This window comes from Dendroctonus ponderosae, unplaced genomic scaffold (genome assembly GCF_020466585.1).
Source record: "Dendroctonus ponderosae isolate FM_Combo_2020 unplaced genomic scaffold, Dpon_F_20191213v2 Dpon_F_20191213_10, whole genome shotgun sequence".
NCBI classification, from domain to species: Eukaryota; Metazoa; Arthropoda; class Insecta; order Coleoptera; family Curculionidae; genus Dendroctonus; species Dendroctonus ponderosae.
In genome coordinates, this window is record NW_026017111.1 from 2,891,357 (window position 1) to 2,906,780 (window position 15,424).

General features: G+C 38.9%; 2 protein-coding genes across 2 annotated transcripts in view; one reads left to right on the forward strand and one right to left on the reverse strand.

Moving 5' to 3' along the window:
* LOC109544140 (5-oxoprolinase) overlaps positions 1 to 1,934 on the forward strand; it is a gene marked incomplete in the record, with an annotated part of 25,449 nt that extends 23,515 nt beyond the window's left edge. Inside the window, 1 exon segment of the mRNA XM_048662041.1 lies at positions 1,808 to 1,934.
* Positions 1,935 to 3,315: 1,381 nt separating this feature from the next.
* Positions 3,316 to 15,424, reverse strand: part of LOC109544151 — an 84,710-nt gene continuing 72,601 nt past the window's right edge. Inside the window, exons 8-13 of the mRNA XM_048662054.1 lie at positions 14,950 to 15,074; positions 14,842 to 14,853; positions 11,248 to 11,385; positions 7,733 to 8,040; positions 7,440 to 7,610; positions 3,316 to 3,915 (exon numbers count right to left, since the gene is read on the reverse strand). Of these exons, the coding sequence (XP_048518011.1) occupies positions 3,864 to 3,915; positions 7,440 to 7,610; positions 7,733 to 8,040; positions 11,248 to 11,385; positions 14,842 to 14,853; positions 14,950 to 15,074 (806 nt within the window). The 3' untranslated portion in view covers positions 3,316 to 3,863. The remainder of the gene's footprint in view (positions 3,916 to 7,439; positions 7,611 to 7,732; positions 8,041 to 11,247; positions 11,386 to 14,841; positions 14,854 to 14,949; positions 15,075 to 15,424) is intronic.

A 15,424-nucleotide genomic window follows, 5' to 3' on the forward strand; every position in this document is an offset into this window, starting at 1 on the left:
CTACCTTGCGTTGTTTCTGAGTAAAGAATTTTTGAAGAAAACGTGTCTTGAAGGCAAAAGTTCGCTTTAAAACTGCAGAAACTCCTAGACATTTTACCAACCAGTTATAAATAAGCCTCTATTTSTCCATCCAGCAGTGTSATCAACCCTTTTCTGTCTTGTGAGACGCTTYACAGATGCGAAAGWCGCTTGCYWKAMMAGACTCTTGAWTTTTTTTCGATCCGRTCGATTCGCAGCTTTTTAAATAAAAACACCTGATTTCTCTATCGGATAGAGTTTTCGAGWTCGGRCAGGCTTTTTACTACCTTGTGTGGTTTCTGAGTAAAGAATTTTCCAAGAAAAYGTGAATTGAAGGTGAAAGGATTGCCTTAAAACTGCAAAAGATCTTGCATATTTCAGAATTTTTAATTTTTTCTATTGGCCAGTGTGGTTTCTATTTTCTGAGGCTTMTCAGTGCTGAATGCTTGAATAAGGCGCCTTTTGAARGCGAAAGTRACTTTTAAAACTGTTGGAAACTCTKAGAAGTYTTACTCTCTGTGGAATGGASTCAAATACTTTTAGCTACCTTGCRGGGTTTCTGAGTAAACAAGTAAATCAAACTTTACCCTGCTGGAAGTTGTTAAAAGGTTTTCYATTGCACYAGTTTYTAATGAGRAAAACACTTCATTGSCYTGTATGGTATCTTGTGCGACTTCTGAGCTACGAAATTTTATAGAAAATGCGTTGGTTGRAAGCAAAAGTCCGCGTTGCAGATTCCTCTGAGCGTTTTTAAGAGAGTTTTTAGCTCTTGCTGWAAGTCGCCACTTTATATTTTAGAGGCAAAGTTACAAGTCCCTTGAAACACGCCTCSAGACGAAGTTATCAATTACCTGAACTCTCAGCTATTTTTCTGTTGCCTTGTCAATGAAGAAGGAGACCCTCCAAACCAATCAGAKTAAATGACATTATCAAGCCATTAAACCATCAGATTGCTCAGTTATTTTTTCTGTCCGAATGGTTTTTCTCATTAATCCCGATTCAACACATTCAYTGTGTGAATCCCGTCCGATTGCGACAGCCAGATCAATTTTGAGGTCGAGCTGTATAACTCAATTTGCCGGGAAATTTGCGCCAATAATCTAGATTGGAATATCAACATTTTTTTCATAGCGGAATAAATCGGGAGGCGGCGATGATCGATCGATACCTTTTGCTGCCGGCTAATTTGCAACAGCAATTTTCCACAAAAATGTGTTTTAGGAAATGCGCTGTTTTCACCACAAAGAGTATCGATATATCGGCATTGAATGTGAGTTTATCAAACATGTATCATCCGCATTGTGGCTGAGTTTTATTCTAGTTGACTCTGTGACAGAGTTCTGAGGTGAAAACCTGATGATGATTTGGTGCAAAAGTGGATAATTTTCGGTTAGTTTAGATCACAAAACCCAGACAGGGACGATTCGGTTTGTATTTGGTTAGATTCTGAATCATCATGAGTTCAGAATTTTTGTAGTTGAGGTAAAACGAATCTTTTTACAAAAGCGAAAAATGAAAAGTTTGACCACAGAATTAATTAATTAATGAATTTCTTTCTGAATGTATCAGAGCAAACGTGCATGAAATAATAATGTGAACCATGAAGGACTATTTAATTAAAAGCCTTTTATTAACAGGAACAATATTGACTTCTGCTCGGAACGAGCAAATTATTATTAAATACATTTGCCATCATTAAAATGCAATTTTGATACACGCGCAGTGCAATTCAATGACTATTGGAGAAAATTTAAATTTGGCATGATTTTAACGCAATTTTCCTTTGCAGGCCGTCGCTTGTCTGCATGGCTGCTCATCGGGCCGCATGAGGTTCCATTCATATTGCTCGAGGCCTTTGCATTAGGTGTTTGAATACTGCTTTGTTTTGCCAGGATTAAATAATGATTTGTTGTTGATTTCGCCCAATGTGGTCGCAAAGATTTCCCTTAAGTAAGGCCTAAATTCCTCATGAAAAATTCCATCCGTTTTCAAGAAAAATTGCGCTCGCGGTCTTAGTTGGGCTTAAAAGCTTTAGAAAAACTGATTTTCGTGCAAACGTCTGTAGTGACGAAGATCTAGTTGCAATGGACTGTTGCGAGTAAAAAAGAATGAGTGGAAAATGTCACGCAACTGCAAACTCCCAAAAGTAGCCCTAAAATCCAGGATGAAATCGACACGAAACTGCAATTTGCAAAGACAGAGAAGTCGCAGAAGGATTTACAGATAAAAATGCAGAAAACCCAAGTCAAAGACGACCAGCAAGCTGAACTATTCTGGATTCTTTGGTACAAAATCAGACATTATCTCTTTTGTATGTGTTTTTCAAAATTCAATAATTTTGGATAATAAGCGGAAAAGTTGACGGTCTTCCTTGCCCTTAACTCGTTCTTAAATGCTTTTAATTAAAATTTGTTGCAAAAACATTGCTTTAATCAAAACAGCCAAACAATGAAGGGAACTCATCATCATTCATTTTTCAATAGTTTCTATTAGTTTCAAAAATCGAAAGTCTCTCGGAAAAAAGATCGCTTCAATTATCCGCATTGTTTCTTTGAAATAATTAAGCCTCAATTGATATTGTAATATACCGGGTGATTCAGGTTTATTCTTGATAACTTTTTTCAAACTCGATTTCATTAAATATCTCACACAATGTGAAAAAATAACAAAAGGCCAAAAAGTTTGCACTGTGGAACCGGTTTATTGAAATTGAAAAAGTGTTTGTATGCTGAATTTCCCTACAATCGGATGAAAGATTCAAAACTTATGAAACCCAAACCAGAAAAAAAAAGTTTTTCACGCTCTGTCTGAAATGATGCGACTTAGGGAGATTTTGCCATCACATATTCTATTGATTCCCGAAATTATCAAGATTAAACCAGAAACGCCCTGAATAAAGCAATATTTTCAGAACTGCAGTCCGTCGTTTTTTTATTATAAGACTTTGCAGTTTCACTCTCACAAGTTCCCAAGAAAATAGCACTATTTTCATCCTCCCTTTCAGTAGATTCAATCAGAGTAACCATCTTGAGTAGGAAAATGCAAGTTTCTGAAGATAAAGCTTCTGAAGAGCTTCAGCTTGAAGAGCCAACATTCCATTTGAAGCGCCGATCTTCTGAAGAACCAAATAGAAAGAACATTTTGAAAGGTTAGCTTTTATAAGTAATAATGCAAAAATGTATCAAGATGAGTTATTATTGATTAACCATCTTTATTTTTTAGTCGTATTTGCCTTACCTTTAAGCATCAGCGAATGCTTCTTGAAGCTGACCCAAGGTGAAAATAATGCGCCAAACATATTGAAAATTAGTTTATTTTTTAAAAACAGTGGCACTTTACTACTGGAAGCTCGAAAAGTAACAGTAATTTTTCCAGTTAAATACTTTGCAACTTGCCAGCTCCCAGCAGTAGAGCGTGAAGACAATATTTATAAAACATGTCTATGCTTACGAGGCGTTCGAAGTCGCATCCGCATAACCTCCAGGTTTACACCAACTCTAGAGCATGCAGAAGTGTATTCATATGGGGTAGGTCTTATAATTAAGCATGACAAAGGCCGTTTGAGCTGAAGACGCTTGTATAGATGCTAGTTTTCATAAATCCTTTCCAGATCTTGGAACTTTTGGTCCTTCACACCGGAAAAAATCGGTTGATTTCGATCATGCAAAACCGCGCCTCCACACTACGTTAATCGGAAATATGACTAGGAAGTATCACTGATCGTAATTTATTTAAGAGGTCTAAGTGTGAGTCCTTTCGAACGAACCCTCGATGCGGGCCGAACGCAAAAATTGTCGGGGTTGTCGTCTCTTGTAGGGCTCCCAATCGGCGGCGTTCAGCGTGTGTCAGTGCGTCACTATCACATCGGGGGCTGATTTGGTGGTTTGCACGCTGTACCTGAAACAACAAAAACATTTAACATTAACCCTTAGAATTTAGGCAAGAATTAACAAGCGCACAGTCGAGTGTGATCAAAACTTTCAAGTTGAGGCATTTGCAAAAATTCCTCCGTCCACACCAGAGCAAGTAAACACTCCTAGTCGAAATTTTCATGAAAATCCAGCAAAAGACTTGTTTACTCAAGATTCGATTCTGAAGAAGGAAAACCGCATCTCTAATTCCAGAACGTAGCGCGCATCGGTAATCTCTCTCGCACCCATGGAGTGCATGGGCGGCGCTGGACCGCCTGTGCGTTGCTACGTTCCAAACTGATACCTTCACAGCTAAAATTTTCTCAGTTTTGACCGCGCAAAGTTGGCAGTGCAACATAAAGATGAAACCACTACTGATCATGCGACTCGGATACCAAGATCCGGCAGGGGAGGATCACAATTAGACTGTCAGGCCTCCCAGGGGGAAAGCCCGACAACATGAGAAACAGAACAAAAATAGTAATAAAAATAAAACGAATAGGCTAAATATAGACATTATGGGCGTCAGTGAGACCCACTGGCCCAACTCTGGACAATGCAAGATACTTGACCACACAGTATATATATATATAATAATAGGAAATACAACTGGCGATGATAACAACTCACAACATAGGAACGAAGTGGGCATAGTTGTTTCCCCACGTATCCAACCAACGGTTAGATCCTTCTTAATTATTCTCTTAGTTAGACGACGCCGTTATTGACGAATTCTATGAACAACTAGAACGTTTGATTAAGATGGCGAACAAACAGGAGATAACCATCATAATGGGCGTGTGCCAGGCACCACAAGGGATTTCGGACTCGGTGAAAGAAACGAAAGAGGAGACCATCTTATACAGTTCTGCCAGGATCATAACTTACTACTCAGTAACACTTTATTCAAACTCTCCCCTCGCAGAATCTATACGTTGAAATCGCCAGCAGGCTCTGCGGAAAAAATTGTTAGAAATCAAATTGACTATATAGCTATACCCAACAGATTCAAAAACTCAATAAGATCTGCAAAAACCTATCCTGGATCAGATGTAACCCTCCAAGAACAACATAGACATAGGGAAACTGTCCGATAGAAATATTCGGAAACAAGTGCAGGAATTGCTGACTAACGATTTAAAGAAAATCAACAACAACACGAGTAAAGCACAAGGCAAATGGGATAAATTCGAAAACTCTATACAAGCAAATTGTGAAAAACATTTGCAAAAGGATAAAAACAAAAAACAAGAGTGGATGGCACAAGAGATCCTCGACATGACGGACGAAAGACGGAAACACGAAGGTAAATACAACACAAAGTACCGTGAAATTCACAAAAACATACGGAAAAACATTAGAGAGGCAAAGGAAAAATGGTTCTCTGAAAAATGTGACAAGATAGAGCAATATGAAGTGAAGTACGACTACCGCAATATGCATAAGGAAATAAGGGAAATGACAACAAAGAAAATAAACAACAGAAACACGTCCATATTGGACACTAACGATAATATTATTTCGGAACCATCAAAATGTCTAGAGGTATGGAAATCATATGTCGAACTCCTCTTTGCTTCGGAACGATCTAAAGAACACAATATGAATGAGATAGATACGGAACCCCCAATTATGAAATCCGAAACTGAAAAAGCTAGTTTATCTCTCAAGAACGACAAAGCTCCTGGACCTGATAGCATTCAAGTAGAAATACTAAAACTTATGTGCGAAACTGATAATCAATTTCTCGATATCCTCACGAGTCTATCTGATGATATCTATAATAGAGGCGAATTACCCAAAGAATGGCTTGAATCAACCTTCATCGCAGTGCCGAAAAAACAAAACGCAAAAACCTGTGATCAACACCGACTCATCAGCCTCATCAATCATATTACAAAAGTCTTCACGAAAATAATCCCCAACAGAATATACAATAAATGTGAAGAAAACATCAGTGAATCCCAATTTGGATTTCGGAATGCCCTTGGGACAAGAGAAGCTATCTTTAGTCTACAAGTTCTTATCCAACGATGTAGAGATGTCAACAAAAAAGTCTTAGTTTGTTTTATCGACTTTGCCAAAGCGTTTGACAGCGTAGACCATGAGCTATTACTAAAGATCATCGAAAATACCGGCATCGATAATAAAGATATCCACATAATAGCAAACATGTATTGGGGACAAACCGCTAAGATAAAGCTGAACAACCGGTATTCTGACAACATAGAAATAGAGAAAGGAGTGAGGCAGGGCTGCATCCTGTCTCCGCTCCTCTTCAATATATACTCGGAAAACGCATTTGGAAAAGCGTTGGAGGAGGCAACAGAGGGTGTACAGATAAATGGAGAGTGGATTAACGATGTGCGATATGCTGATGATACAGTCATACTAGCCAACAACATAGACGAATTGCAGCGCGTCATGGAAAGAATACAGAAAGTGAGTGCAGACCACGGTCTTAACCTAAATATATCAAAAACAAAGTGGATGGTGGTGAGCAAAGATCAGACACACAATGAGCGCATTACACTAAAAGACCAGACGATCGAACGTGTGGAGTCATACAAGTACCACCGAGATCCGATCAAGGATTGAAAGAGCTCGAGCATCGTTCAACAACATGAGGGGTGTATTCACAAGCAAGGGTCTATCCCTGCCTCTAAAAATAAGATTGGCAAAGTGCTATGTGTTCCCAATTCTGCTAAAAAAATTAAACGCCTTTGAAATGTGGATATACCGCTGTATCCTCAGAATCTCGTGGACTGACCACAAAACTAATAAAGAGGTGCTGCAGCGAATTGGGAAAGAGAGACAAATTACACTCACAGTTAAAAAGAGGAAACTGTAATACCTCGGACACATAATGAGACATCAAAAATGTCGTCTACTCCAGTTAATAGCTCAAGGAAGGATCAACAGTAGAAGAGGACCAGGAAGGAGAAGACACTCATGGCTACAAAATAGTGGTTTGGACTTACATCTATACAGCTATTTAGAAATGCCGTCAATAAAATTAAAATTGCCATGTTGATTGATAGCCAACGTCCGCGACGGACAAGGCACGCTAAGAAGAAAGTTAGACATTTTATGCATATTTCCAATTTAGAGTTCATTACACAAAAGGAGAAACTTTGAGCGAGTTTTTCCCAATTTCACACTCTAAAAAATATGTTTGCCAAATGATTCGAGCTAGGAATTTCTGTTTCCTATTCCAGTTTTCTTGCTGTCCAACGCCCTTCAGGCTGTATCTGATCCATATCAAGATTATATCCAGACTTCTGAAGTTGAGTCACTAAATTGCGTTGAGTTTTTTGAGGAAAAATCGCCGGTTTTCACACTGTTTTGCCTATAAGTTTCCCAAACACCTCCAGAGTGACCACAATTTAAAACAGTTCATAGAAGCAAGCGTGCAAACTGGGGCAGCATTTTTTGAGGCTTCCGACTTGAAGCAACGAAGAACGACATGTCAGACGGTCAGAGAAGCAGACTTGTTTTACCAATACTAACCTTTTATCATACTTGGACGACGGTGTCAAAGACTTATCGTGATGCATTTCAATCTTGGCCTCCGCTTTGAATTTGTTGCTGTCCTTCCTGTTGTAGCCGAAAGTGCTGAATGGCGCCGGCGGAGAGTTCGTGTGCACACTATTGTTCGGCGTGCTGTTTCCCGAACTGTATCTGGAACAAGCGACGATTTAGACGCTAGAAAAAAAATGCTCAACTACACTAGACAGACACTAGTTCGGACTATGTAGACGGCTAGTAGTAGGAGACCCATACATACATAATATCCTACTTACTCCTGAGTGGTAAAGAGGCTTTCGCGTGTTTGGCAGGCGCTGTCGCACATCTTCGGGACCTCCTCATTGTCCACCGTATAAATGTCCTGATTGTACATGCTGCCGTTAGACGGCACCGAATGGGAATTCTTGATTAAAATCGGTAAAATATCTTCCCCGGGGACGTAGCAGGGTGTAGTGGCCGAATCGGACGGGCCGAATCTCGTCGACTCTATTGAGGGCGTCCTGTGAGGTCCGCTGTGGCCTTTGGACGATCTTTTGTCCTCCTCATTATCCTTATCTAGTTGTTCCCTGCTGCGCTTAAATTCCTGCAAGTAACCGATAAAACTGAATGGGGGATTTTCCATCAATGGGACCGCATGTGCGTATAAAGACGTTGATATTGGCAATATCAGAAAATTGAAGAGGAAGTTTTGCAAAAAGCAGCAGGGTTCCACTGGATTCTCAAGCAAATTCACCTGCAGTTGATCCAGGTGGGCAACCAAGTGAAAAAATGAAGTCAAACTCTGAAGAATCAACATCAACACAAGAAATAGAGGTTTGTCAAACAGAAATAAAAAAATGGAATAAATCTGTGCAACAAATAATAATACTGATAGTTGAGACTTTCGCTGCCATTTTTTGTACAAACGATTGAGCTTCTTCATCTGCACCAAATTCCTATCGACCTGGGCCTAAAAGTCGGAAAAAAAACCAAAATTTCTGCAAAACTCCCAAGTATTTCAAGATTCGATTGTACATGAATAAAACCGAATTTCTCAGTGTAGAACGTAGCGCGCCTCGGATCTCTCGCTCGCACCCATGGAGTGTATGAGCGGTGGTCGATCGCCTGTGCGTCGCTACGTTCCAAACTGCTACCATCACAGCTAAAATTTTCTCAGTTTGGACCGCAGAAAGCTGGCCATTTTTAACCATATTTTCAAGTAGATTTAAAAAGAGGTTCGATGTGCTGAACTCTTTTCACTATTAATAAAACTGCAGTGCCCTCAAAGCAATGGATGTCGTCGGGTTGGGAACTAAAAGAAGATAAACGGGGGAAAATAAAGACACTTAACATACTGGTTCTTCTGAGGAAACCGTTATGCAACTGTGAATGGAATGAGGAAAACCTGAATAGCATTAATGTAAAGGTTTGAGGAAGATTTAAAGCCAGCAAAGTAGTAAAAGATCCCATAAAAAAACGTCTAGCAAATTCATTGAAAACGAGTGTAAAAATAAAGCGAGCTCAAGGAATGGTACAGAACACCCATTTGAATAGGAAAATTATGAAAAATAACGGACACTCGAGGTGCGCCAAGAAAGAGGCCAAGAATTTACATAGAAAAAAATGAAAGCAGACATTGGAAGGAGTTTGAGAAAGGAATTTAGATATATTTGAACCAAGAGAAAGTAGAAGGAAAGAAGAAAACGAGCAAAAAACATTAACGACAGTTGAGTAGAAGAGACCCATACATACAGCTGCTACTACAATAAAAAGAAAAAGGATTATAAACAGAAATGAATGTAAAAGCTTGCGCCGCCAGCGATGATTTTCGGGCTGATAAGAATTTGGCCTGACGTTTCGCTGGCACGCATCGCATATATCTTCAGAGTAATGTTCTCTCTCTTCGGGCGACACAGTACAACATTCAGTTTCCCATTAAGCCTTCTTCAGTTCTCCATTAATCGCTCTTGTTGTTACGATTTGAAAACATCAGAGTTTTCTGATCTGAATAGGGCTTTCCTCATTAAGTCGTCCCGCGGTCAGCGTATCCTCTTTATTATTCAAAAATAAAACCCCTTCCAGAATGAAAGTTCGCATTGTCGGGGTTGCCGCGCATAAACCTAATTTCGTAAAAATTAAGCAAGATTCAGAACGCGACGCATTAATCAAAATTAAGCCGGTAATAACCCGACCAGAATGGAAAAGTTTAATTTGAAAAGCTTTATTTGGTGCACGAAGTGCGATCCAGCCATCAATTTTTATTAGCGCTCGTCATTAGAGCGATTTATTTCCATATTGCTTTTCAATTTTTTGCGAAAGTGTCTTAAAACAGTTTCGGTGTAGCGGCGTAACTCTTTTTTCGCTGGATTGGAGGCAAATTCATTTTTATTTCCATACATTAAGTTCAACTCTTAAAGATTATTATCCACTGGGGCCGACGACTTTTCACAATTAGCGAGAAAATTGGCAAATGTGCATTACTATTGGGGAGCTAAACGTTAAGAAACTTGCAGGTTGCAACATTTCACATCGGCAACCACGCTTGGGGCACATAGAAGTTGACGAATGTCATTGTGACGTCTCAGTGCATTTGAGGTTAGTTTTTCAAGTGTGCCCTTCAGAGCTTTAACTGTATAACCATGCATAAAGGAAAGTTTCCCTTGCATCTTTATTAAATAAAAACTTGCGATCAGTAGCTGGGTCGAAAAATAATGAGATTTGATTCAATTGGAAAGGAAATCGTCGCCTTCTTAGCGACCGAATTCTTTGATAGATCGGAAATTTATTGCTGTTAAAATTTTGTTCATTACTTTACTTCGAACCAATTAAGCTCCCTAATGACTTCTAGGGAAAGCGCGATCGATTTTGTCGCCCTTACGCTTTCAGTAATTGAAGATATGGGCAAAATTAGCGAACCGTTTCGATTAAATTAAGATACGGTATTGCTGTTTAATTATCGCGGGATTCTATTGGCCAACGGTGGCCCTCAGAATCGTGTCACTTCCTTCGAAAAATTTAATTTAAACGCGTTGAAGTTTCCGGGTTTTTTGCAGGCTGAATGAAAAGCGGAATTCCTCTTGCAGCTAGTTTCCACTCGGGTCGTTTTTCCAGCCATAAGGGATTTTTAAATTGTGGCCGCTGCGTGTTGGTCATTTTATCATTTCAGAAATTCACGGTCGAAATGACCGATTCTTTCCACCAGTCTGGGTCGCTGGTAATGGAAATATTACCCTAGCAAATCATAAAGTATGACCTAGAATATGCGCGCAAAGCTATAGAGATGAATCTTTTTGCTTCAAAACACCCAAAGAAAATGCAAATCTATATGGAAAAAAGTCGCATTTAAATAGGGTTACAGAAAACGTTCAAAAAATGGTATTGAAGACAGAAAAGCCTCTGCTTAACTACTAAAAGTCCACTGCGAAAAAATCCAGCTACGCTTTTGCAGTTTGTTTTCACATTATTAAACCTCGGCTGAACACCCACATTGAATAAAGGAAAATAATCGGTCAGCAATATTTCGTGTCCCATCTGAATGAATAGTCAAAATTCATTAAAACCCTCCTATCAGAGTCATCAATTCGCGCCCCCTCAATGCGAAAAATCTATTGCAAACGGCATAAAATAAATTGGATGAAACGAATTACAAGCCTTTCAGCCAATTTCATACGTCCTCAAAGCAAAACCCGTTCAAATATTTACAGACTGTCCAGTTTTTATGTGTCTAGACTTCATTTTCCGCATAATTAAAGCCCTGTTAACTGTAAGCGTGTGTTTGATTGCAACAATGTTTTGTCAATTGTTTAGGTACCTTTATTGTCTGGTGGTCCCTGACTAGCTTCTTAATGCAGTTGTAGATAAACGTGAAAAACATTCCGGTTAATATAAGGGAGAAGATCACCATGATTATCACAATGTGGTCGTCAGTCAGTGCCCATGATTCGCTGCCCTAAAAAAATGGAACCAACTTTAAATAATTGAAAATCGGGGGTTCAAGAGTTTTTGGAAATGAGAGCAATTTTTCTGTATTTTCATTCGTTTGGTTTGTCCACGATTCAGCATGCTCCGCTGGCTGCTGGGAGAGAATATTGTGCACTTTTCCTTCGTTTCTCTGATTTTTGCCCTTATGGTTGTGTTTCCTAGCCTTCTGTTTTTAGCAGGCGTTTAAGTAAAGAACTGGAAAATTTTAGGAATTTTAAACACCCGTTGAACCCATGTTTCCTTGCTGTTTCATACTATGCCCTGAATCCCCTTACAACAGCGTAAACTGTTCGGTAAGCAGCAGCTTTACTGCTTACCAAAAGTGATATTTGTCGGTAGCTTTAACTCGACGACTTCCTACTTAATCAAGGAGTTTCCTTTACTCTGTCTTGTTAGAAAAGCACCTGAATTAAATCATTTTAGGAATGGCGCTTGTTAAATGGCAATTATTTCGCGAAACTACTTCAAACAAAATTTATACATTCAAGACGTGAAATCTCGGGTTGTCTTAAACAAAGGGAAGAGATTAGGCCGCCTCTAACTTTACGTTTTAAGCTCTTACTTAGATGCGGAGCAGCGCAGCTGCGAATACAAATAGAGTTAAAATGCGAGGACCCCGACTGAGTGGCTAGCAAAGGTGCTACAGCAAGCTACTGATGTTTCACATTTTCTCCCAGTTTGTCCGTTTTATTAAAAAATCTTCTTCAATCTTCAGGCAATAATTATTTCAATTATGAAATGTATAGAAGAGCCTCTCAACACAACAAATTAAACACGAGACACTTTGTTGATATGACCTGCTACGTCACAATCGGGATAGGCAACCGACGATACGGATTCGGCGTTTTTGACGGAAATATCTGATTTGAATTTAAATTCGCTTTAAAATTATTATGGAGACTTTTTTTTGCAAAAAAAACTAAATCAGTGTAATATTTGGCATAACTACTTTCTATATATCAACATAACAAAAGTGAAAACACCGTATTTCAAACGTGCAAGCGACAAAACACCCGGACAATGTGAGCCGATCTCCGAAAGATTCGCATCAATCATGATTTTTTAATTTAGTCAAGTCTTCCTGATTCGCTGATCAGCCCGTGATTTATGAGGCCAGTTTGGATATTTGCCAACACCAATAGGTTGATCCCGAATTTAGTCCAAAAATGAGAAAAACTGATGCGAGTTTGGTAAATTGAGTGCGAACGCCGAAGAGAAAAGTTCGAAGGCCGCCGACGACATGGATCGTTAACCCAAATAATTTGAAAAGTTTGGACGACGAAAACACGTTTTGCCGTGTTCTATTTGTGGCGGAAAACTTGAACTTGTTTTCGCGACATTACAAAAGCGACCGCAAAATGACTATGTAAGTACGGGATGCATTAAAAACTTTTCATAATTTAAGTTTAGCCCAGTTTGGGGCGGATTGAGGATGGATGGCCCGTCATTGACAGGAAATTTTGCACATTCATTGGAGAATCTTTTTGGGTTAGTTATGCACTAAAGTTTAGCGTTTTGGATGCTGAGCTGCAAATATTAGACCGTTATTTTCCGCTTTTTTGTTCGCTTTTCCTGAAAAATCAATAGAGAAAACACGAATTAACGAGAATCCAAAAATTGCCCGTTTTTTGACGAGTTTAATTTTGGGAAAATTTTCGATTTGCAGGCTTTTGACGATTCTAAGGAAAAAATATGGCCAAAAGTAATTGGAAAATTTTTCGAAAATCGCCCATCATCAAGCTTTAATGTTGCTCTAAATAGAATTTTATATCTAAATTTTGACTTCCGTTCGACAATCGAAGGAAAAATTTATAAAATTGACCATTTTTGGTGAAATTTTCAATCGGCAGGCCTTGGACTGGACAAAACAATCAATATCGCCGAAAATAAGTGGGAAATTTTCGAAAATCGGCCATCATCAAGCGTTAACGTTGCTCTACATAGAAGTTTATCTCTTTTTCTCAACAGAAGCCTCATAGCGAAAATTCTTGCTCTTGATAAAACGCCCGGCAGCTCAAGAGGAATACAGTGAGGACTTTTTAAAATCCTCAGATTAGTAATCTGGGAGATAATCGGAAAAGCGTTGCATAATGCATAAAAAAGTTGCTACTAATTTTTCTACTAAATTCCTCAATAAACCGGCTACTCACGATTTTTTGACTTCCGTTCCAAAATTGAGGGAAAAATTCCGAAAATTGCCCATTTTTGATTAAGCGAATTTTGGTGCAATTTTCAATCGGCAGGCCTGGGACTGGACAAAACAATCAATATCGCCGAAAATAAGTGGGAAATTTTCGAAAATCGGCCATCATCAGGCGTTAATGCTGTTCGAAATTCACTTTTTATTTTTTTTCTTAACGTCTGCCGGCGAAAACTGTTGCTCTGGATAAAATGTTCAAAATGCATTGTGAGCGGAAAACCGTCGTTTAGCTCAGGCAATTATGACGGACTTTTACGAAAAGCGATGCTCACATGAGGCTTCGAAAGTGTTTCCGCATAAAGTGGCACTTTCTTTGTCGGCACATTTCTTATCTTTGGCCCCAGTCAGAGCCTTCACTTCAGAGACGCTTTTTCTCGATATAATGCAAAAATCGCTTAAACTAGAACTACTGGACTGAACAATGTAGGCATTTTGCTAATTTGGAATACACTAATTTGCCTCTTTGGGCTCGATATTTCAACTTTGGAATCATTTTTCGGAGATCCATGTGACAGTTAACACGTAAAGAATGCTGCTGGTCACAAGAAATAACGTAAAAAAACGCAGCTGTTCAATTAAGCAAGGAAAGCGTGTGGCTGTGGATTAAAAATTCATAGTCACAAAAGCAAAGTGCATTCATTTTCTCGGAAAAACCGCAATTGGGTAAATTCGAATTTAGTGTGTGCTAAACCAGGTGGAAGCGCCTTAATGTAAAGTACGACGATAATATTCGTATGTGTGTTCCAGCGCTAATTTCCCAACTAGAAATCAATACATCCATTTGATAGTCCTGTTGAACTGAAAAAAACTGCTAAAGCTTCGTGGTAACCAGAATGGTCGATTCGAAAACTGCAAAATCTGGTTACATTTTGTCTAAGTTTCTGCTTTATTTTGATCTTTTTGTAGCTTTCCTAAATGACCCTCTTGCAAGAGGTTTTTCTTTGCCATTTTTACTCTAAGCTGCAATTTAATCGAACCTGCTAAATGGCTTCCAGTGAAATAAGCAGGGCAATTGTGACAATAAAATGGCACACAACACAAAAACCATCGCTCTAAATCCGCTCAGTAGATTTTAAAAACGCAGCAGCTAAATTGTCTTTTCCCATTTCCTACTACGCAAATTTGGGAGATAAAAAAGCAAAAAATCAAAGCTCATGTTTATGCCACACTTTCAAGTTGCTCAATCAACACCAAAACCAGTATACTTAATGTGAAATCACTGACCAATAGGGAGCCCTGGAACAACAAATTGATCTTGTTATTTGGCGCATTTTCTTCACTTCCTTGGAAAACTTTTTAGCAGTTTTAACCGGAGAATTAACGAACACTTACATGACAGTTGTCCTCGTCCCATCTAAACCTACAATTGTAAAAACCGTTGCATTTGAGACTGGCTGATATGCAAGTGGCGTCGTCGCAATCAAATTCGTCTTCTGTGCATTTTCCATTTGGATCATCTGAAAAAGAATCAACATCAGTGGTTAAATTCACCATTGGAAACTAATAGCTTGTTCTTGTAAGATTCTGCACAATGAATCAAGGCCTGGACATTCAAGAAGCTGCTCAATGTATGAGAGATATTCAATTTTCAATTCAACTGAAATTTCGCCTTCTGAGTCAACACTACTCGAATTTCCTCACTCGTATTGCTTTGATCGAGTCGAGTTTTCAATTCTCTATCCAACGATCTCAAAACTGATTCTGTGGCTCAAGTGAGGCTTGAGAAACTTCGAAAAAAGCAGCGTCATGATTTTGAGACTCAAAAAACACTCGCAAATCTAAAACTTTTTGAAATCAAGACTTTTTT